General features: G+C 44.9%; 2 protein-coding genes across 2 annotated transcripts; one reads left to right on the top strand and one right to left on the bottom strand.

Moving 5' to 3' along the window:
- The first annotated feature begins 6,634 nt into the window (after positions 1–6,634).
- On the top strand, positions 6,635–15,588 carry LOC135366932 (uncharacterized). The gene is made up of 5 exons (XM_064599936.1): positions 6,635–6,674; positions 13,454–13,917; positions 14,213–14,299; positions 14,354–14,518; positions 15,152–15,588. Exons 2-5 carry the CDS (start codon positions 13,459–13,461, stop codon positions 15,218–15,220), a joined length of 780 nt encoding a protein of 259 aa, XP_064456006.1. The 5' UTR covers positions 6,635–6,674; positions 13,454–13,458; the 3' UTR covers positions 15,221–15,588.
- On the bottom strand, positions 14,604–18,813 carry LOC135366925 (putative nuclease HARBI1). Its single transcript, XM_064599923.1, has 5 exons — positions 18,448–18,813; positions 17,382–17,651; positions 17,185–17,297; positions 16,980–17,115; positions 14,604–16,219 (listed from the first exon to the last, which is right to left on the bottom strand). Exons 1-5 carry the CDS (start codon positions 18,629–18,631, stop codon positions 15,825–15,827), a joined length of 1,098 nt encoding a protein of 365 aa, XP_064455993.1. The 5' UTR covers positions 18,632–18,813; the 3' UTR covers positions 14,604–15,824.
- Between the last annotated feature and the right edge of the window lie 3,931 nt (positions 18,814–22,744).

The following is a 22,744-nucleotide window of genomic DNA, read 5'->3' as shown; positions in this document are numbered from 1 at the left end:
TTGCACATCTGTACGTCATGAAAAATGACACCAACAAAAAAAGGAAATTACGAGCGTCCGGGTTTTTTCGCACAGTTCCCACGAAATCCAGTTTTACGCCAGAAGAGGTTACGCCAGGTGTGGCCTTCAGGTTCGCTGGGGGAAACTTCAGTCTCAGGGGGAAACACCGATAAGGCGTGTCGCATCCCAAGATAACACGTTGGGCCATTGGTTGATAAAAGGTGTCAATCGCTCTTAATGTTCAAGCCTTTTCTCTTCTCTCGTACTCTCTCTGAATGCCCGGCATTTGACGTTCCAGTGACAGTAATTACTCTCCTTGAAGGGCACTATAATCGTGTGAACGAGTTGTATTTGGCAACGCCATGGTATCGTATACAGACAGTAGGTACGTACGTAAGACTTAGGCATAAATGACAACTCTCGCGGCAGATACCTGATGAACGTATTTGCCGAAATTATACATTGTGGAGAGAGCAAGCACCAGATACAAGAACAAGCAAGACACTTACATAAGGGCATATATGGCTTTTGAGAGCTCAAGAGCAGGACGATGAGTTGCTTGCACACATCATCTGACTACGTCATTATTCTGCTGGATCTGGATGTTGGTTTCAGCAGCTTGGTTGCTTCTATTATCAACGCACATTTCCACACATTCCACAGATACTATAGTTTTACACGTAACATCGAACAGACCATAACTTTATTCAACACAGAGATCATAGAACTGCCTGACTGACCTCTACATTGCTCGCCACGGGTGAACAAGTACACTGCAAGATGGACAAATCCCGGGTTGAGGTGTTCTGTGGTCAATGGTCAATAGTCTTATGGCCAAAATGAGACCATTCCCCACTAATCAGTGAGAGGGGTTGCAATATCATCATCCCACATAAACTTAAAATAAGCTTCTTTGTACCAATGTGTGTTTTACAACCAATACAGGAATAGAAGTATAAAAAATGGGCACCGTGAATGCCGAAACTCGTGCAGCTCTGACGTCACAGCCCCTACGGCTATCAATGGGATTGGCTGTGAGGTCAGTGACATATGTGCTTTAGTCGGGCATCTGTTCGAGGGCTTTTATCTCGCGAAGCATGACACGTACAAAAGAATTATTTTTTATCAGTGCCACAGAAAACTCGTGTTTGTTGCCCCATCCACACGCTGCTATAGAAGCCATCGATTAATGGCGAATGAGACAGCGAAAATCCTAGGTATGAGACTGCTTGTACACATTCACTGAAGCCTTCTGTTGTCCACTTGCGGTTAATGCTTAGCAGGGTTGGCAGTGTTTTAGTGGCTCATTCACTGTATCTCTTGCGGTGAGCTTGTGTAGCCCCTTCCTTCTGCTTAGAGTCTCACGAACAGCCAGCGTACACAGAGATCAAGCACAGTGCCAGTAAGCTCATGGACATAACGTGGCGTGAAAATTAGCGTTATTAAAATGCCTAAAACAGAAAGAACCGGCTTGCGCAATAAAGGAACAATGAAATTTTACATTTCAGTAGTTTTCCCGAATGCAGTCCTTATGTGTAGATACAATATGCGCCACACATATAAGCAAGAAGAAGATGGGAGTGGTGCTCTGATATCTGACCACATGACCTAGAAACAGCATTGAGACGAGGAAACTTGTGGGGCACACAATGACTGGATGTCTTTCAGAAAGGGGGTATATCCACTATCCCCTCCAATTGTTTGAATGTTTCAGTCCCTGTAAGTGAGGAATGCAGGACAATTGCTTATTAATTCCTGCTAGCTTGAAATATTGTAAATCACCTTCATCGAGCCAAAGCTGCCCTCCAGTGTATCGATGTGCACATCTTGCACGAAGCCTTAGATGCTCATGAATATGTAAAGGAGCACCACGATCCAAATATCCATGATGCGCCACAGTATCGTGAGCCACTTTACCAGGACCAGCTTCCCATTATCATTGCTTGTCCATGCGCGCCAGTAGAGGCGGTTTACAATGCTGTGCCACCATTTTTGTAGCATGGGATGTCGCTTCACCAGTGCTGCAGCATGTATCCTTTCCCTGGGGCCTGAGCAAAGAGAGGCAGATATTATACTTATACCTGTTAAGGCTAACGTTGCTACAAATGTGCAAAAAATATCTACACGTCTAAGGGCTACAAATGTGATTCACAAGGTTAACAGCAAAGCTTGGCCCCAACTGTACGCCTTCTAAGAGGAAATATGTTGTCAACCAATATATACAGGCTGGCCTGGAGATGTGTGTTAGGGTTATAAGGGTGTGTACTACAAAGAAAGTGTGGGTTGTTACCTCTTGCAACGTGCCACACGTCGGAGCGATGATTCACAGATGGATGAGTCTTTTTCATGAAGGACTCCACCTAATTGTATCTATCGGTAATTAGTATGCTGAGTGTCATCCATTGCCGGTCAAGGTACTCAAGCACCCTTTGAAGGCCTGTCAATTGCTGGAGTCAACTTCAAGGAACTAGAAGAACACGTCCAACAAACTCCCCAAAGCAGTCGCCGAACACTTTAACGTTCCTGGTCACAATTTTGACAACATTAAACCATATATTATAGAAACCGGGTTTAGATCCACACGTGACAGACGTGATAGGGAGTCTTATCTCATATACAAGTTCAACGCTCTTCACCCGTCCGGTATCAACAAATCACAAGGCACCCTAGAAACACTTCACAAATAAAATATGCTTTTCCCTTTTACCCCCATTATCATCCGTTATGTTCTGCGGAGGAGGAGGAGGAGGAGTGTCGTTGGGAGGGACCAGAGAGGTCTGCCTGCCTGATTAGGCGGCATGTTTCTCGGGAAGGGAAAGGTGGTGGAGAGGAGGAGAGGAAAGGGTGAAGTGGAAGACGTGGGGAGGATAGCTGCGCCCGTGGACCGACTTCAGGGGAACTGTGCCGGCATACGCCTATTACACATCTGAGGGAAACCCAGGAAAACCCCCAGACGGCACAGCCGGCCCGCGGATTCGAACCGCGGACCTCGCAGTCTCCAAGCGCACGCGTTACCACTGCGCCACCGGAGCTGGTGTTATGTTCTGCATGGCCACTGCTTTCTGCATTCTTTATTGCATGCCACAACTTTGTATTGCAAATATTATTTTAAAAAAAAGAAGAAAAATTTTGCTTCTTCTGGAATTTTCCCCACGTAACCACTAACCTCCTTATCTTTCGCTATGCTTGCCAATTCTTGCCTGTTGTCCCGTTTCGTCCACGTGTTCGTGAACCTTCCATTTTCTGTAACCGGTCTGTAGCCTAGATCACTACGTTCACATAATCCCCTCCACACCCTAACAAAGCAGCCATTCACTCCGGCCGTAGAAGCCCGCACGGACCCTTTCTTCCCTCCGGGCTGTTGACCCACAATTCGCATGAACCTTTAAACACGTCACGCCTAACCCTTTAAATACCATGCCAATGATGAGGACGGTGCCCAGAAGAAGAACAGTCTCTGTTCGAAATATCGGCGGCTTCTTTCCTGAGGCAACTCCCTTCCTACATCTCTACCGGTTCGCTGGATTTCTACCCATCTAGAAGAACACAATGGAATTTGTGGCACGTGATAACCTTACATTACAATTTGAACACACAGCACTCACAGACACAGCCCGGCTTTTAAACTGGAACAATAATGCTGTCACGTAAGTGGTAAATGGGGCAGTTCCACGGGTGGGAAAAGACTGTGGGTAATCACAGAGAAGTCAAGAAATACACAGAGTGCCTCAAAACTGGAACCCTGAAGTTGTTGCTGATTTCAGCTGCTGTGACTGTTTCGTCTCCTCTGTGCCCAGGCTCAGGCTTCTTCAAACTCATCTAATTCCGCAACCAACTTCTGTGAGAAACTGCGTAGTTTTACAATCAACCGCGGACTATAGGGCTCAGCAGCCCCGCATTTGTCGCTCACATGTTCATATTGTGTGAAAGTTCGTGCGGACACTTATCTGCAACTTTCGTCCCTTGCTGCTATATTCTTTGTCGTCGTCGAACAAGGCAGGTGCCGCATCCCTTTTCAGCGACTTTTCGAGTCCGAATCGGCCGTCAGGTGAACGACCTTGTAACATTCTGATGCAAAATGCGTGGAGTACACACGATTGTTCCCTTGGTAAATTCACAGCACTCAACCACTGGTTTCGTACCACCAAATCACGCATTAAAGCAACTGGGAACTTGGTACGAAACATCTTTGTTGTTAGCGTACCTGCTCGTACGGCGAGGAGCACGACATTCTCACAACGTGACACCTTAGACGAAGTTGTGTGTACGGACCAGCCGAAGGAAAACGGTGGTGATCCAATTAAGACGAAGAGAAGGGTGCTCGTACGTACGGGCGACTCTCGATTTCGCTTTTAGCCTGAGGAGTGACGATTGCTGCCAATTGCGAAACTGTGAGCAAGTAAACAAGCGAAGACGAGCTAAAGCGAAAGCTGACCGTGACATCAGTGGTTTAAGCGGACGATCGGACGGCAAAACGAAAATCGATTTCTCCGTGAATACAGGGTATTCGGCCAAACTATTTTGGAGGTACGTTCTCTAGGCACCAACCTTTGTGCTTGCTTGCTTTTGTTGTGATCTGTGACAGTGAATTTTCCCCGGAGGTGACCTCTAAGCGTTTTGCTGTCTCCAGTTGTACGTAGACCATAATTTTTGTTTTCTTCTCTATGTCGTCAGATGTGACACTTTCATGCCGCACCTTGCAACTTTTTTTTTACATTTCGCACCAGAACGTGACCAGATTTTGTACCACCAGATGGGCGACACCATATCGTGTTACGTTACAGCCGATGGAGTTGATAAATGTAAGCCGTATGTCTACAAAACTGAGTCGTGAAATGCTTAATCTCCAGGCGAGGCTACACATTTTACTGACAGTCCCGGTACAGTGCTGGACAAAAGTTTACGAGCGGCGTATTTTCTGTGGGCACAGACACCCTAGCGGCGAGCGGAAGCGGGCAAGTCCACGCGTCCAAGCGTTTCGTTTTCAGTCTACTGCACCGAGCACGATTGGCTATCGCGGGAAGGAAGTCTCTCCGCTACCGGAGAGATAACAGGGCGCTAAGATGAATTGAGGTGACAACGGGCTGCAGTGCCTAGCTTTTTTTTATTATACAAAAACAGAAGGGTGTGTACCCTTGAACACACACACGCACACACACACACACACAAAAGCGGCGGGGGAGACAATACTGTCTCAATACTTTGTCGGCCCCCATTTCGCAGCAATAACTGAGGCCATGTGCACAGGAAGGGAAGCGTATAGTCGACGGACAAGGTCCACGTCTTCACGTAGCAGGGATCACTCTGCTATAAATTCCCAGAGTGCGACCTTGCTCCTTGTAGGCGTTCGTCTCTTGCTCATACTATTCTTTAGGATGCCCCAGACGTTTTCGATTATGTTTAAGTCCGGGCTCTGCGCAGGCCATGTCAGCTGCATTACGCTGAGGTCGTCGAAAGGGCGCTGCTCCCCTATGCTCTGGACGGGCCGTTCACGGATGGATGCTACTATTACCAGCATGATGGCAGCTCCGTCCATCGTAGTAAAACTGTCCAACGCCTTCTCGACAACCTCAGCGTAGTGCAGCTGACATGGCCTGCGCAGAGCCCGGACTTAAACATCATCGAAAACGTCTGGGGCATCCTGAAGAATACGATGAGCAAGACACGGACACCTACAAGGAGCGAGGACGCACTCTGCGAATTTATAGAAGCAGAGTGGTCCGTGGTACGTGAAGACGTGGACCTTGTCCGTCGACTATACGCTGCCCTTCCTGTGCGCATGGCCTCAGTTATCGCTGCGAAAGGGGGGCCGACAAAGTATTGAGACACTATCGCCTCCCCCGCCTCTGTGTGTGTGTGTGTGTTCAAGGGTACACGCTCTTTTCTTCTGTTTTTGCCTAATAAAAAAAAGAAAAATACTAGGCACTGCAGCCCGTTGTCATCTCAATTCATCTTAGCGCCCTGTTATCTCTCCGATAGCGGAGAGACTTCCTCCCTGCGATAGCCACTCGCGCTCGGTGCAGTAGACCGAAAATGAAACCATTTTGGCGTTCGTTACACTCGAAATCAAAGTTACCACTACTACCACGGAGGATCGCCACAAGCGCACTCTTCCATCCCCTCTGAGCGAGTGGACACGCCCGCTTCCGCTCGCCGCTAGGGTGTCTCTGCCCAGAGAAAATACGCCGCTCGCGCGTTCCGTAAACTTTTGTCCAGCACTGTACATGAGAGTAGATGGCCTGTGTCTTTTCTGGTAAGAGCTTCATTTCACTGAGCTGCATACGAAAAGAAAACGAACGTTTAGTCTACCCGAATAGAAAGATATATTCGTACTTTGAGGTGACATGAAAGCAAATCTACCCTGCGGCTTCTGCTTTTAGATAACGGGGCAACTTGTCGATATCGCGGTTTCAAGAGCGATCTCCACTGCTATTCACTCGTTATCGCCGTTATTGTTCTCTCTAGATAATACCCCATACGTCTCGGGGGTCTTTTCTAGTGATGGGCAATCCAGTTCACTTTGGTGAACTCGTTCGTACAGTTCAGTTTGGTTCACTGAACCGTTCAAAAGATTCGTTCTTTCGTTCATCTTTCTCTGACGTCATAACATCATGTGACCGATCTCTACGGCGAACCGGCATCTACTTATGTGCAGGGTTGTAGACAGTAACTGAGTAAGAGTTCTATTTTGTGGGCGAGTGTGTTCCATGATGGGGGGGGGGGGGGGGGGGGGTTCGTACAACACATTACCGCGCTAAATCTGACAGTCACCTGCCGGCCATATTGGTCATATGTTGTGATAAGCGAATGCATGTTTATGGGACCGTCACTCGCTGTCATGAAGAAACTGAACCATTCATTCTGCCGCAGTGTAATTCTCTCGTAGTTTACATTTCCTTCAGTACACTTTCCGCTTGCTTCCGCCTCTCAGCAGGGCGCTCTTTGGTCACGCAAATTCACTTTCATAGTTACTTTTTGGTCCCCTTCATAGTAGGTCCATTCTTTTCGCCTGCACCCCGGCCCTGAACTAGTTCAAGCAGTGCAACACTCACACATTCTTTTCGCCATGGACCACGCATGTATTTAAGAACTGCTGATGGGCCGGTGCATCACTTTTCTTTCGAAAAGAATGAACTTAGTCTATACGGGAAACAGCGAGACTCACTGCGACCTGTAGTAAGAATCGAAAGCCACCCACGATCGAGCTTACTACCCGCTCGAGGTAGTGTTTCCGCCGTTCCCGTTGGTCGAATGAATCAATACTCAACTATTCCGGTGCGGGCGCCATCTGTCGGCATTCCTCCGAAGCTTGAATCTGACAGGCCACGAGCTCGATTGGCCACACTGAGAGCTTACCGGTTTGTGATTGGCAAAGCCCCACGACCTGGGATGAATCGGAGAGCACTGAAGCGAGTCGCAAAGCCGGGCATCGAAGAACGATAGAACTCAACTGAATCGAAGGAATAGGAGAACGAGGAGAACCGTTCACTCGCGAGCTGAATCGAAGAGCAACGGAATCGTTTTCTCTCAAACGGCGCACTGGTTCATGGGTTCTTCGGTTCTCCGCGACTCGCTGCGTACAACTGCGTTGTTCTTGCTGGTCTCCTTTGGAATCTTAGCGTTGGTTCACTACGGTGCGTCGATATCGAGCTTTGTGGCGATCGTCGTATGGGTGAAAGTATTCAGAATCAAAAATGTATTTTCTGATTTTTTGTTTCTGATCGGCTCGATCTACGTATCGCTGGTGGTGATCTGCCCTCGATAATTCCAAGTTATTTGTCAGGTATACCGGAAAAGGCCCTTTCTGACTAGTATGTGAGTTGGCGGACATGTTTTTCATGTACGTATTTAGTAATGATCAGTACTTAGAAATCTTAAACCAGTCCCCTGGTGCCTGCCAGCTTCGAATTTGGCGCCTCAGTGGCTACGGTAGAGGCTCCGCATAGAAAACTACAGCTTTTTCCGGCGTTATTAATCCTCCTGTCGTACATTTTAATCCTTATACCATGACATTTAATCCATTTGCCATCGGAATTAATCCTCCTTTCATTATTTTTAATCCTCATTTCACATAATTTAATCCGTTTCTCGTGCAATTTAATCCAAGTGACTATGTGTGGGCTACATGACTTTTTTTTTGTATTTTGGGACAATTCCCATGTGTACGCATATTGCACATGCTTTTCACTAATATTGTGGGTTTGTGCACCATAACGGGGTACTGTGAGACTGTCAATCTGGATTACGGTGTTGTGGGACTATTCCCATGTCTACGAGTATTACCCATGGTTTTCATTAAAAACGTGGGTTTCTGCATTCTAATGCAGCGTTGAAGCGAACATTGAGCACGTCTAATAGAATGTAAGCTCTACGAAACGGAGAGGCGGCAACTCTGTGCTCAGCTGAGTGGTGCTAGCCGACAGACGTTCAACCTGGCTGCAATTCTTGGCCCATGTCAGAGCCATGTCCAACACCGTCGAGGACTTCTGATGTTCTTGGAGTTCCTCTTGGCTACCGGCTTGCTCCAGACGCTGTAGGGTCGACCCCTGCATCTCAAGGACCATTGGCGCTTCTTTCATGTGCTTCTTCCTTTTGTGCGACGTATAGCGTTGCGCAACCAGACGACGGGAGTTCGAGTTGGACTTGCACATAACTTCATTTTCATATTTCACATCTCATGCTTCTCGTGTAATGGGGTAGGGTACTGCTCTCAAGCGGTGAATCACCCCAGGCCATAGTCATGATTTAGTTGTTGTTGTTGTTTGCATTCTAATGGGATACTGTGGGACTCTGTATATGGATTACGATATTGTGGGACTATTCCCCGGTGTACGGATATTACCCATGATTTTCATTAGATATACGGGTTTCTGCACTGTAATGGGATAATGTGGGACTGTCGATCTTCATTACGATATCCTGGGACTATAAGCTAGTCTACGGTTATTCCCAGTACTTTCCATTAAAAACGCGTTTTTTGCACTGTAATGGGATACTGTGGAACCGTCAATCTTCACTACGATATTGTGGAACTATTTCCATGTCTATCGGTATTGCCCCATGCTTTTCATTCAAAATGCAGGTTTCTGGAGTATAACAGGAAGGTGTGGGATTGTCTATCTGGTTCAGGATATTGTGGAACTATTCCCATGTGTGCGGGTGTTATCCATGCTTTTCGTTAAATATGGGGGATTCTGCACTGTAATGGGATACTGTGGGACTATTCCAATGTGTGCGGGTATTACCCATGCTTTTTGTTAAATATGGGGGATTCTACACTGTAATGGGATACTGTGGGACTATTCCCATGTGTGCGGGTATTACCCATGCTTTTCGTTAAATATATGGGATTCTGCACTGTAATGGGATACTGTGGGACTGGCAAGCTTGATTACGATATCCTGGGACTATAAGCGTGTCCATGGGTATTCTCCCTGCTTTTCATTAAAAACACGGGTTTTTGCACTAATGGGATACTGCGGAACTGTCAACCTTGATTATGGTATTTTGAGACAATTCCCATGTCTACGGGTATTGCACATGCTATTCATTAATGCGGGTTTCTGCATCATAAAGGGATACTGTGGGACGGTCAATCTGGATTGCGGTATCGTGGGACTATTCCCATCTCTACGTATTTTACCCATGGTTTTGATTAAAAATATGGGGTTCTGTACCGTAATAGGATACAGTGGGACCGTCAACCTTGCTTGCGATATCGTGGGACTATTCACATGTGTGCGGGTATTAGCCATGCTTTTAATTAAATATGCGGGTTTCTGCACCTTAATGGGATACTGTGGGACTGTCGATCTTGATTACGATATCCTGGGACTACATGCATGTCTATGGGTATTCCCCTTGCTTTCAACTAAAAACGCGGTTATTTGCACTGTAATGGGATACTGCGGGTCTCTCAATCTGGATTACGATATTGTTGGACTATTTCAGTGTCTATGGGTATTACCCATACTTGTACGTATCTTGAGTACGTACTCAAAATACAGTATTTTAAATACTTTTTCCGGTATTTTGGCACTCTACTCAATACTTTTTGTGAGAAGTATTTTTAATGTATTTAAAATACTTTTTTCGGCATTTGCTACTCAGTACTCAAAATACTTTCCTTTCTCGTCAAGCCATATCCAGCACGCTTCCCGCCGTGCCGAGATTTTCAGCTCACTGGAATTTAACCCCCTTTTTCTTCTTTTTCTTTTTTTCGGGAATTCGCGAATCTGTCATTTATCCTCTTGTACAATAGGCTGGTCCCAAGCCTGGCCCTGCTTGTCAATAGCCAACTTCGTCCGAAACCCGTTCCTATTCATATTGCCAGGTGAATCACCAGGGGATTAGGTACAAGGTAATCCCGGCATTTATTTCCTTGGTCATCAAAGCAATAAACACGTGCCAGAGGTTGAAAGACCCGAACCGACATACAGGAGGGATTACGAAGTTTTGGGTCAGAACATATCAACAAAGTTTACTTGGGTTCACCAAAGTTCACCAAGCATTACTTGACACCATGACGTTGCAAATGAAAGATATGCATGACTGATGAAGTTTATTCCTTTCATTTGTAAGCCCACGTTCAGAATACGCGTTTCACTTACTGCTAATACTAAAGTACTTTAAAGAGTATCTTAAATACTTCTTAGAGTATTTAGTACTCTACTCAAATTACTTTCAGTTTTGAGTATTTTGTACTCTATTTTAAATACTTTTTCCGTAGAGTATTTAGTATCTTATTTTAAATACTTTTGCGCAGTATTTTGTACAAGTCTGGTATTACCCATGCTTTTCATTCAAAATGCAGGTTTCTGCAGTATAACGGGATACTGTGGGACTGTCTATCTGGTTTACGATATTGTGGCACTACTCCCATGTGTGCGGGTATTACCCATGCTTTTCATTATATATGCGAATTTCTGCACTGTAATGGGATACTGTGATCCACATAGACAGTCCCATAGTATGTCATTACAGTGCAGAAACCTTCATTTTGAATTAAAAGCATGGGTAATACCCGTAGACATGGAAATAGTCCCACACTATCATAATCCAAATTTACAAACCCACAGAATTCTATTACAGCCCAAAAACCCGCGTTTTTAATTAAAAGCACGGGGAATACCCGTAGTCGTGGGAATAGCCCCACAATATCGTAATCAGGATTCACAGTCCCAGATTATCCCATTACAGTGCAGAAACCCGCGTTTTAATGAAAACCATGGATAAAATCTGTAGACATTGGAATAGTCCCACAGTATCCCATTAGTGCAAAAACAAAAAAAAGAGTTTTTAATGAAAGGCACGGGGAATACCCATAGACATGCTTATAGTCCCAGGATATCGTAATCAAGATTGCCAGTCCCACAGTATCCCATTACAGTGCAGAAACGCACATATTTAATGAAAAGCATGGGTAATACCTGTGCACATGGGAGTAGTCTCACAATATCCTAAACCAGACAGAAAATCCCACAGTATCCCGTTATACTGCAGAAACCTGCATTTTGAATGAAAAGCATCGGTAATACCCATAGATAAAGAAATAGTCCCACAATATCGTAATGCAGATTGGGAGACCCGCAGTATGTCATTACAGTGCAAAAACCCGCGTTTTTAATAAACAGCAGGGAGAATACTCATGGACACGCTTATAGTCCCGGGATATCGTAATCAAGATCGACAGTCCCACAGTATCCCATTAAGGTGAAACCCGCATATTTAATGAGAAGCATAGGTGATACCCGCACACATGGGAATAGTCCCACAATAACGTAAGCAAGGTTGACAGTCCCACTGTATCCCATTACGGTACAGAAACCTGTATTTTTAAGGAGAACCATGGGTAAAATCCGTGGACATGGGAATAATCCCACAATACCACAATCCAGATTGACCATCCCACAGTATCCCATTATGGTGCAGAAACCCGCATTATTATTGAATAGCATGTGCAATACCCGTAGACATGGGAATTGTCTCAAAATACCCTAATCAAGATTGATAGTTCCGCAGTATCCCATTAGTGCAAAAACCCTGTTTTTAATGAAAAGCACGGGGAATACCAATAGACATACTTATTGTCCCAGGATTTAGTCCCTAATATCGTCCCTAATCAAGATTGCCAGTCCCACAGTATACAATTACAGTGCAGAAACCCACATATTTAATGAACAGCGTGGGTAACACCCGCACACATGGGAATAGTTCCACAATATCCTAAACCGATAGACAATCTCGCAGTATCCCGTTATACTCCAGAAACCTGCATTTTGAATGAAAAGCATTGGTAATACCCATAGACATGGAAATAGTCCCAGAATATCGTAATGAAGATCCACAGTATCCCATTAAAGTGCATAAACTCGCATATCTAATGAAAAGCATGGGCAATATCCGTACACATGGGAATAGTCCCACGATATCGTAACCCATATACACAGTCCCACAGTATCCCATTACAATGCAGAAACCCACGTGTTTTAATGAAAACTATAGGTAACTCGTAGACATGGGGATAGTCCCACAACACCGTAATCCAGATTGACAGCCCCACAGTATCCCGTTATGGTGCAGAAACCCACAATTTTAGGGAAAAGCATGTGCAATATGCATACACATGGGAATTGTTCCAAAATACACAAAAAAAGTCATGTAGCCCACACACAGTCACTTGGATTAAATTGCATGAGAAACGGATTAAATTATGTGAAATGAGGATTAAAAATAATGAAAGGAGGATTAACTCCGATGGCAAATGGATTAAATGTCATGGTATAAGGATTAAAATGCACAAGAGGATTAATAACGCCGGAAAAAGCTGTAGTAATGATCAGGGTCACATGACCCACTGACGTCAATGATTCGCGAACGAATCTTTCGAACGAGTCCCTAATGTTCACTGATTTGAACGAACACAACACATCAGGGGCGCGTTGCTGGCGAAATAGTGACATCGTGACTCGTCATCGGCATTCGTGGTCGTGATTTTCTCCTTGCTCAAGTGACGAAACACGAAAGATGGCCAGCAACGCGATATTGACACATCGACATTTAATACCTCCTCTCCGCTTTGTATCATGGCGATAGTCTCGACACCGGATGGTCCCGAGCGAATAATATTTGCGCTTATAAAGCATAAAATGTGCAATGCTTGTAATTTATATTGCTTTAAAATCGTTCTGAAAATAAAAGTACATGACTGTACGATCTAAATACAACGGCTCTGCACCACCAATGCAGACGAACCAATCACAAGACAGCAGTGTCGTCTGCTAAGCTTAAGTTTTGTGCGCGCGGCAACGCTTGACTATTACTTCGGCGCTTTTTGTCAGAAGGATCTTTCTGTCTTACGGAAACATTTCGGGTGAAACAAATCACTGAACTCCGTGTTACACATTGTCACAAACCATTTCCAGCACGCATGTGCACAATATTTTCGTTGCAGTCACAATGTCGATGTCGGAGGCTCAGAAGCTGCTGCTATTATCTTACATGGAGCAGTCCCCAGAACTCTGCAACAACAGAAGTTTCATGGCTGGGGAGACAAAGCAGCAGCGCAAAGCGAAATGGGACGCAATTGCTGCCTGTCTTAACGCGATAGGCGGCATCCAAAAGGACGCCACCGGATGGCAGCTCATTTGGAAGAGTTGGAGGTACCGCGTACGTAAAAACATGCGCGGTAACATTTGCAACATCGGGGGCACTGGTGGAGGAGCAGGTACGGCAGTAAACGCAACGACGGAGCCTGGAGAAGAAGGAGGAACGCGCGTGGTGGACGTGGCTGCGAACCTGCAGGGGTTAGATGCCAGGGTCATGGCCCTTGTCGGGTGGGATACCCTAGGCGGTATTGCGGGCAGCCACAATGTTGCCCCACAAGGGACTGTTACACTGACGGATGTCGTCGTCGTTGTAAGAACCCAAAATATATAAGCTATATATTACTGTGCAACCCAGACACATAGAGCTAGTATACAGGGTGTTTGCTCTAACGTGTCCAGAAATTGTATTTAAAGCGAGCGATAAAAGAGAAACGAGCGCTACTTTTCAGCTACTTGACTAAGAAACAGGTGCTACTAGTGAAGCAATACCTGTTTCTTATTCAAGTAGCAGAAAAGTACCACTTGCTTTTTTTTTATTGCTCGCTTTAAATATAATTTCTGGATACGTTAGAGCAAACACCCAGTATATCATTTGCTACCAGCAGAGTGCCCAAGCACCAGCAGAAGAGCCTGCAGAAATAGAAGACCCTGTACGGCAAGAAGAGTCTGCATCAGCAGAAGCCCCTACAATGGTGGGCATGTGTTGCAACAGACGAAGGCAGAGGTAGTAACGCTGTTTTGTACAGGCTCCAGAACCAGCGGGGAGCAGTGGTCTGGTGCAACCTCGCCCGAACAGCCAGCCAGGAACACGGGTTCAACGTCGCAGAAGGCGGAGGGTGCCGATCAATATTGCACAGCAGATTTTAGCGGCTCAGAGAACTCTTGTTGACCGCATTGACCGACTCACCGAGGTAATGTAACAAAGGCACTCGTGTCATGACATGTGGCCAGATGAGGCATTCATGTAACACAACAGCACGAGCAATGACATAAGCATCAATGAAAAGTGGAAATTTAATACATTCCACGTGCACGGCACTGAGGTACTACATACAAATATACAATAACTGTTACCAAGAATTAGAACTTACACTTGAGCATGCACAACGTGAGGAAATACACATACGCACTCTCGCACACAGTCTCAAACTAAGTGATGCGAAAGTGTACATGTTATGCGCTGTAGAATATTGACCATAATGAATGACCTGGTTTATATTGCACTCCAGCGTTCCTCATATTTTTTTTTCTCTTGTACTTGCTTCGCAATAGTCTTATACATACATTTTCACTGTAAGGTTAGTAGTTAATGTAAGCTTCAAAGTTCAATTTCACCCAGTGCGAGCTGTTAGTTTTCTCCTCACAAACATGATAATTGCGTGGTGCTTTAGTGACGGCAATTAAATGCTATGTGGACAGTGGGGGGCCCCCATGGCGAAAAGGGGCCTTCTTATGTTGCTACACGTCCCAAAAATTAGATCACCGTTGAATTATTCCTCCGTTACATCTTAATTGCAAATTTGTTTTTTTGCTTTCTCATATAGGCAATGACACCCATCAGTGAGTACTACAGGCTGAAGCTGGAGAGAATGAGGCAACAAAATGTGCCATAGTCCCGCAGGTATTCTAGTATGTTGTGTGCTCACCTTGGGTGAGTGAAACATCGTTGCTACAAAATAGCTACCAGCACGGCCTGTGCAAGTGCTGATTTTCGACACTGAAATGAATACGAAGGAAACACTCATAACCAGAGAAGAGTGGACTGAAGCTAACATTTTTAAAAACTGGAGGAAATTCTTTATAACCTTACTGCAAAGTAAAGCGTGCAAGCAGAAATAAAGCAACGCAGAAAGGAACACGCATGTTGTGAATACTTGATATATGTTTAAACAAGGCAGAAAACCATTCAGGAGCATTAAATGTGAACTTGCAGAACAAACTCTTTAAGTGAGAACATTCTCTCGCTGGATATGACTGCAATGCCACCATGCTGATATTCAGAAACCTCACACAACGTGGATAACTCGATATCATCGTCATCATGTATCTATCTCTATCTCTCTCTCGATTTTGTTGCATTACATGAAACATAAAATATTACATATAGGTACTTGCAGGCCTAGTTACTCCATAAGCTACTTACAAAGGTGAAATCACCAGCATATTTAAAATACTGAATATTTTAACAGCACTGAAAATGGAAGAAATTGTAAAGCATCAGAAATATTGCCTTATTATCTGGCTCCTTCTAGACAGTTTCCTGGTTACAACAGATAAATCATCAGCTTCGTCGATGTCTATATCCAACGCTCCTGCACTGTTATCCTCATAGTTCTCTGGTTCTTCCTCATATGCTGGCTCAGGAGTGTTGTATTTGTGGCACATGTTGTGCAGAATTCCACATGCTGTTATTATGTTGGAGGCCCGATCCGGTGAGAAGTGTAGTGTCCTGTATCGCTGCAGGCATCTGAACCTCATTTTCAGAACACCAAATGTTTGCTCAACTCGGACCCTTGTTTTACGATGGGCTTCATTGTATGCTTCCTCGCTACTCGTTGCAGGGCTGCGAACTGGGGTCATGAGCCAGGGCTCAAGAGGATAGCCGAGGTCACCTGAGGGAAAATAAAGAGCAGAAAACTGAAGACACGTCCTATGTGATCATACAGTTGCATGGCAACATGTGTATATAGTGTATATATGTATAGAGTGTACTTTCAATATTTCTTGCTTCGTGACAAACACATTGTGTGCACACCATATTTTAGTTATCATCCTAGATTTGTCATATGTGCGAGGGCATCCAAGGCATACATTTCACCTGTGTATATTTCATTTTGGATACATCTAAATTTCAATAAACATTAACATAACTTCTCGTAAAGTCTCTTAAAATGCAATTCTATTTTCTCTTTCGGCATAGCAAACTCTCATAAATTGAAACCCCAATTTCGTTTGAATTAGGTCATTTTTTTGTCAGTGACAGTGAAATTTCGAGCCAGGTGCACAGCATTTTGCATACATCACCCCTAATTTTCTGAAAGGCCTTCTAAAGAATAATCCGTTACTCGTGCTCCCCTTTATTTTATCGGCCCTCTTTTGTGAGCAGATGTGCAAATGAAGTGAGAACGGAGCGAGCATGAGTGAGGTGAAAATTTCTACCACTGACTTCTGTACACATGTACACTAGTACTTGCACTTCTGAAGCAAGCACTAGTTTACTAGCAGCATAGTGCGCAGCTTTCTGCTGAAGGTGTTTTTCTTCTTTTTTTTTCAGTACACAGTCTTGCGCAGATAACTGCTTTCCACGCAAACAAATGTGGAAATATTTTGCTTTACTGTTTCTTCTCTCGGAGAAGTGGAATGTATACTTGCCTAAAAGCCATTCGCCATCTGCAAACAGTTGAGGAGCCTGGCGACGGAGGTCACACAAACTCCATATAGCTGAATCGTGGCAGCTCCCTGGGTAGCATGCATTTAGGTAAAGGATGCGGCGAGTAGCGTCCGACACCTGTTAAAATTTTATGGCTATAAAAGAGGAATATGTATGCTAAGCTATCGTATATGAAATCTACCTTACCCCAAGCACGTTGATGGCATGATATCCCTTGTGACAGTAATAGTTACCATCCACAACACGTTGGTCTGTCCTGCTTGGAGCCATTATTGAAATCGCTGTCCCATCAATTGCGCCTGAAATGTTAGAATGCGGTCGGTAAGCATAAGTTTTGCATGTTTTAGAATACAACATTATGCTGTAAAGTCACGTTGACGTACCAAGGCAGCCAGGCAGACCTGCAATCTCGTAAAAGCCTCGTTTTACCCTCAACTTTTCCTCGGGTGACATGGGAAACTTCAGGTATCGCGGGGCAAGGTTACGGATGATTGCAGTGCTGACATCATGAATGGACTCCGACACTGGTCGCTTGCTCGTAAGGAAGTCTTCCTCCTCTGCGATGTTGCTAAGAAACGCACCAGTTGCGTAAAATCTAAGTGCCATAAGCACCCTTTGCGCAACTGGTAGAGTGGTGCTGCGCCATTGCTGTGCTGTAAATGGACGTAATATTTCCATAAGTGCACACACATAGGGGTATAGCCTATAGGTGTATGTACTTTAGGCCTGTGTACTATAGCTGTGTGCAACACAGAGTTATTAACCGTACTGAGACCATAACTGAGAAAACAAGCTCGCCCATTGCAAAAGTCTGATGCAATCGGGCAAACCGACCTCTGCAAAACAAAATAGGAAATCCAAGAGGCGTGAAGCAGAGTGAAACGTTCACTCAAAGGAACTCTGTTTATAAATGAATCCAAGAGGTAAGTATGGGGGCTACGGAGAGCTTCCCTGAAACCGTGAAACAGCAGCTGACCGACAGGCACTTCATTTTCTTTTCCCATTCCTTCTCCCCATAACAGAGCTCAGCCAATGAAGTTAGTGAAATAGTACAATACAATTGAAGACTGGTCATTGCATTTTACTATTAAAGTATGATCACATACGCTTGCATTACATCACTGGTTTCAACTCGTACACATAAATAAATAGTTATTCGAGCCGGTTGTGTTCCTTCGTTTACGCTATCAAAGTTGAGGTCTTTCGTTGTGAGATTATAATATCCAGTTATGCTGTTTAGAAACATTGAACTAAGGGTATGTTTAGAGCATGGGTTCTAAGCATGCACAGCCTCCGGCTCTCACACTGTACGATGCAGACGCGATACGAACGGTATTAAGAAGCCCTGCAGAAAACCCTGTTTCAAACAATGCTATATCTTGTAAACGGGACATACGATGAGAGATCATACGTTGTTTCCAATTCTAAAGTGAACATGAGAGTACATACGTCTTTGCAGATCCCCTGCGACTGCGTCGCAAACCTCTCTGGCTGCGTCCTTGCAGAGGCGGAACTTGGCAATAAACTGCTCCTCGTCTAGCGCTGTAAAGGCGTCACGGTGTCTGCGAAAGACGCGTGTCCTTTCATCTTCGCATACGCCAGCATCAGCGAGGAACAAGTAGATATCCGCCATGTTGATGCCGATGCTTGTGTGAATGACGAGAGATTTACCGTCACTAAGCTATCGTCATTCCGTGCCGACTTCCTCGCGTCGGCATGACGGCAACGACATGGCCAGCAACGGCATTTCGAGTGCAAGTGTCGAAATAGGTCACGTCATAGGCACGTTGTCATAGAAACACTGCCGAATGCCGACACCCTGAGCTCGCCAGCAACGCGCCCCAGATTCGGGCCACGCGCGCTGAGCTTCGCCTGGCTAACTACTGCGCATGCGTTCGACACTGCTTTACAGCGGCGAACATAGATGGCGACACGCGCACCATCGACTGGAGGAGAGTGGAGAAACGAGAAACTGAAGCGAACGCAGCGAAACCTGACAAAACGGGGACGTCTAAGTGAACTGGTGAACGAGTACGATCGACGGTAGTGAATGAGGTTATTCAGGTTGTGCCCAGGATTCGTTCATTCCGAACTGTTCATTCGCGAACGACACATCACTAGTCTTTTCGCTGTAGGGCATATCAATGGTACCAGACATCCGGTGTGATAGCCGAGCAGACAGGAGGGGATATCTGTTAGTGACGATTCACTGCACATGCGCTCTCACACACACACGCTCACACACAAACACAAGCGCGCGCACACTCACGCTCCCAAGCAGCACAATGTACTGAAAGTCGAGTGCAATAGGGGTGGACGGGTAGGTGGAAGGCCTTGAACAGACTCGTGAAACTAAAGAACATTGATAAGACACATACCGTCCACCCCTATTGCACTCGACTTTCAGTACACTGTGCCGCTTGGGCTTACACAAACCAGAACACAAACACACAAATTGCGTTTTTGTGAGTGGTGTGCGCTAGCGAGCGTGCGTGTGTGTGAGAGAGAGAGAACGTCTGTGTTCGTGTCTTTTTGCTTGTGAGCGAGCGTGCGCCTGTGAGCATGTGTAGATCTGTGCGTTAGTGTGCGTGTGCACATGTGTGTGTGTGACCGTGTGTTTGTGTGAGTGCGTCTGTGAGCGTGTGTGTGTGTGTCACAGTTGCTTTTGTTCCACGGACGCGGGGATCCCCAAACATCTTCCCTTTAATAATTGGCGGTTCGTGGTGGGAAGGGCCAGTGGTGACTATTTTTGTGCACCCTCATGTTTTCGTCGAAGAGTGTTGCTTCTGGAACCGTTATAATGAACACTTCCCGATGTAATAAAATTCGTTAACAGCTATTGCGTTACAGGACATCTGCTTTGAATGTATAACAGGAAAGGGGGCTTTAAAAAAAATGAACCGTCACTAAGAGATATACCCTGCTATCTACTCGGCTTTCAGGTCAGGCATTTGGTCCCAGGCACACTGATATGCCCTACAGTGGAAAGACCCCCGAATCGTACAGTGTATTATCTAGAGATAACGATAAAAGCGATAGCGAGTGAATAGCGGAGGGAATCGCCTTTAAAGACAGACTTCGGGACAATCCATAACTATTACAATGGCTGTGTAAATAAGTTCGATGCATTCTTCCGAAATGGGAAACAAAGTTGGTTTGGCAGTCGGGATCTCATTAGTTGCCAAAAGAGCTGGGAAGCTCAAAACGAAACCGAAACTTCTGAAGGTTTCCTCTCCTACCCCATATACGATGCCTGACGTCACCGATAGTCTGGTGTGGACCACCGGCTGTTTTTCGAGCACGCGCTTTCTAATTTATTCGTGCCACATGGATGATCAGTCATCTGCTTCCTCGATTTCGTTCTAAAATATTCGCCAGCGGTAAAAGCAAAACCTACAGAGAGCCGTACACAAGGAATACCAGTGAGGCGAAGCCCAGTGTTACTATACTGTTTTTCTGTGGACGAGCGCCCAATCGCTAAAAGGAAAATATTCATTTTCTAATTATCTATTCCACTTCGGGATGAGAAATTGTATTCACTGAAATACCATACGGTACGGTTTGATGTCGCACTGTTATCTGAACACGTTCTTGGTGCAGTGTCCCTTCAACACCAAAATATTCACATTGTGCCCCGTTACCTAAAAACACTGGTGGGAAGTACTTGAAGTACCAAGTAATCAAGTAGTACTTTGACAACGTTTCTGAGCACTTGCCCTTTTATTAAGTACATTTCAAATAGTGCACTTTGTACTGCACTTAAAGTACTTTTTTTTTTCAGCACTTTCCCATCAAGTACCGAAACTTGGACAACAGACCAAAAATCACAAAGAGAGTATCAAAAATCCACCCTACGAAAAGCGCTAAAATAACAATAAAAAAACGAAAACACACAGATAGCGCTTTCTGTGTGCTTTCATCTTCTTGCCATCATTTTAGTGCTTTTAGTGCGATGCAGTACCAACAGTCCCACTCTGACATTTCACCAAGAACGATTTTTGCGATTTTAAAGACTATACTTGTTGAAGAAACCCGATTGCTGAGAGGCTTGCAATATTGAAAAAGTACCAGTGCTTCTATGTTTACGTTAAAATGGAATGCAAAGACACGCATGCATTATGACACTGCAACCAGCAGCACGATGATTTCGACAATTGTCATTTCAGTTCTCCTAATGCATGCTTCTAGCGGTTTTTTTTATATTGTGTCCTTTGTTAGCAATAATTAATCGTTCTATATCACAATGTTTCATTGGATCACATGATGAAGTAAAGTAACAGCCTGAAAGACACATGCTTTAATTTTTCATTTTTACATTTTACGTTTTTTTTTTTTTTTAATATGGTCACATGGATTACACTGCTGCTGATCACAGTCGTATAAAAATGAAGGGTTACGCTGTGCTTCACCTTTTTATTTTATTCATATTCTTTCAACATGTTGTATTTCGAAAAGCAACAGGGAATGCCCAGAAATGTATAATCTCTGTTGACTTGTGCTCTTTTCCCCCTGAAATTTCCTAGCCTGTTATACCCGAAGATTTGTAAAGGAAGACCACACTAGGCAGATGATCTTGGATCATTCTGGGCATAATACTATTTGGCATAATGACGGCACAGCTGACTGATTGCCTCTGTTATGCCATCTGATTCAGTTTTTAAAAAAGCGAGACACTGCTACTCAACAGTGAAATGCAAAGTGATACAAATTAAATGGGCAGCGTACTTGATGAGTACTCAAGTACGTTGCCTAGTACTTTGTACTATACTTGAAGTACACTTGGGTACTTTGAAGAAGTACCAATGATGCCAGGTACTTGGTAGTTTACTTTAAGTACAATTTTGAGGTACTTTTCCCACCACTGTCTAAACTAGACCATCGAACCGAACCGGAACCCAAACCCGGAATTAACCATTATTTTTAGCTGGAACTGAACCAAAACTGAACCGTAATTACTAGTGTCACTTTGGAGCTGACCCGGAACCGAACCGATCTAAAAACTTCGGTTACCGGTTCGGGATACCAGTTAGGTTCGGGTTGGTGTGCGCCACCTGTTATCTATCCCATCGTCTGGTTGCGACATACGTTTTATGTGACATTATGCTGGAGATCTGGCGGTCCATTTCGTAGCGCGGGACATACAAGGCCAAGGGTGAAGAAAGTTGTCCTCTCGCCGCCGCTTATACAAGAAACGTGTTTTGTCATTCTTATATTCGCAAGTTTGCTTCAGCAGTGCATTGTAACAACATCATGTGGAACGTGTTCAATAAGGCTGCATTGCACTGCTGCTGCAAGTGTATCGCGGTTCGCCTGTCACAGCAGTTCAGTCCTTCCATTTGCAACTAGGAAATGCCCCGGCGCCGACAGCGGCGGGTGCGGCGTGGCGTACTCCTGTAGGTTTGATTGGAGAGGTGTAGACGCTGGCCGAAGTTGTCCCACTCTGTCAGAACGCAGACGCAAAGAAGGCTAAAGGGGTCCTGTTGGTCGAAAAACAGAAATAAATGCATGAAAAACGGAACTAAGAGATCTTGTGTCATTTTTAGTGACTACCTATAAGTTTATAGCATATTACAGAACCTCCGAAACGGTACCGAACCGGTTTACAGCTGCTGAGCCGGTTAATCGAACCGATATATGTGAACTCCGGAGCTGAACCGGAACCGAACCTTTATGGCCGAACCCGAACCCGAAACAAACCGAAAAACGTTTCGGCTCGACGCTCTGGTCTAAACTCAGAAGCCGCGAT

The sequence above is a fragment of the Ornithodoros turicata genome, chromosome 1 (genome assembly GCF_037126465.1).
Source record: "Ornithodoros turicata isolate Travis chromosome 1, ASM3712646v1, whole genome shotgun sequence".
In the NCBI taxonomy this organism is placed as follows: Eukaryota; Metazoa; Arthropoda; class Arachnida; order Ixodida; family Argasidae; genus Ornithodoros; species Ornithodoros turicata.
This window is presented reverse-complemented; position numbering and strand designations above follow the sequence as displayed.

Coding starts and splice junctions, on each gene's coding strand:
- LOC135366932 (XM_064599936.1), top strand. CDS start 13,459: ATGTCGATGTCGGAGGCTCAGAAGCTGCTGCTATTATCTTACATGGAG. Junction 13,918..14,212: donor TGACGGATGTCGTCGTCGTT/GTAAGAACCCAA, acceptor TGCTACCAGCAG/AGTGCCCAAGCACCAGCAGA. Junction 14,300..14,353: donor CAGCAGAAGCCCCTACAATG/GTGGGCATGTGT, acceptor TGTTTTGTACAG/GCTCCAGAACCAGCGGGGAG.
- LOC135366925 (XM_064599923.1), bottom strand. CDS start 18,631: ATGGCGGATATCTACTTGTTCCTCGCTGATGCTGGCGTATGCGAAGAT. Junction 17,298..17,381: donor AGGTCTGCCTGGCTGCCTTG/GTACGTCAACGT, acceptor CTAACATTTCAG/GCGCAATTGATGGGACAGCG. Junction 17,116..17,184: donor ATGCCATCAACGTGCTTGGG/GTAAGGTAGATT, acceptor AAATTTTAACAG/GTGTCGGACGCTACTCGCCG.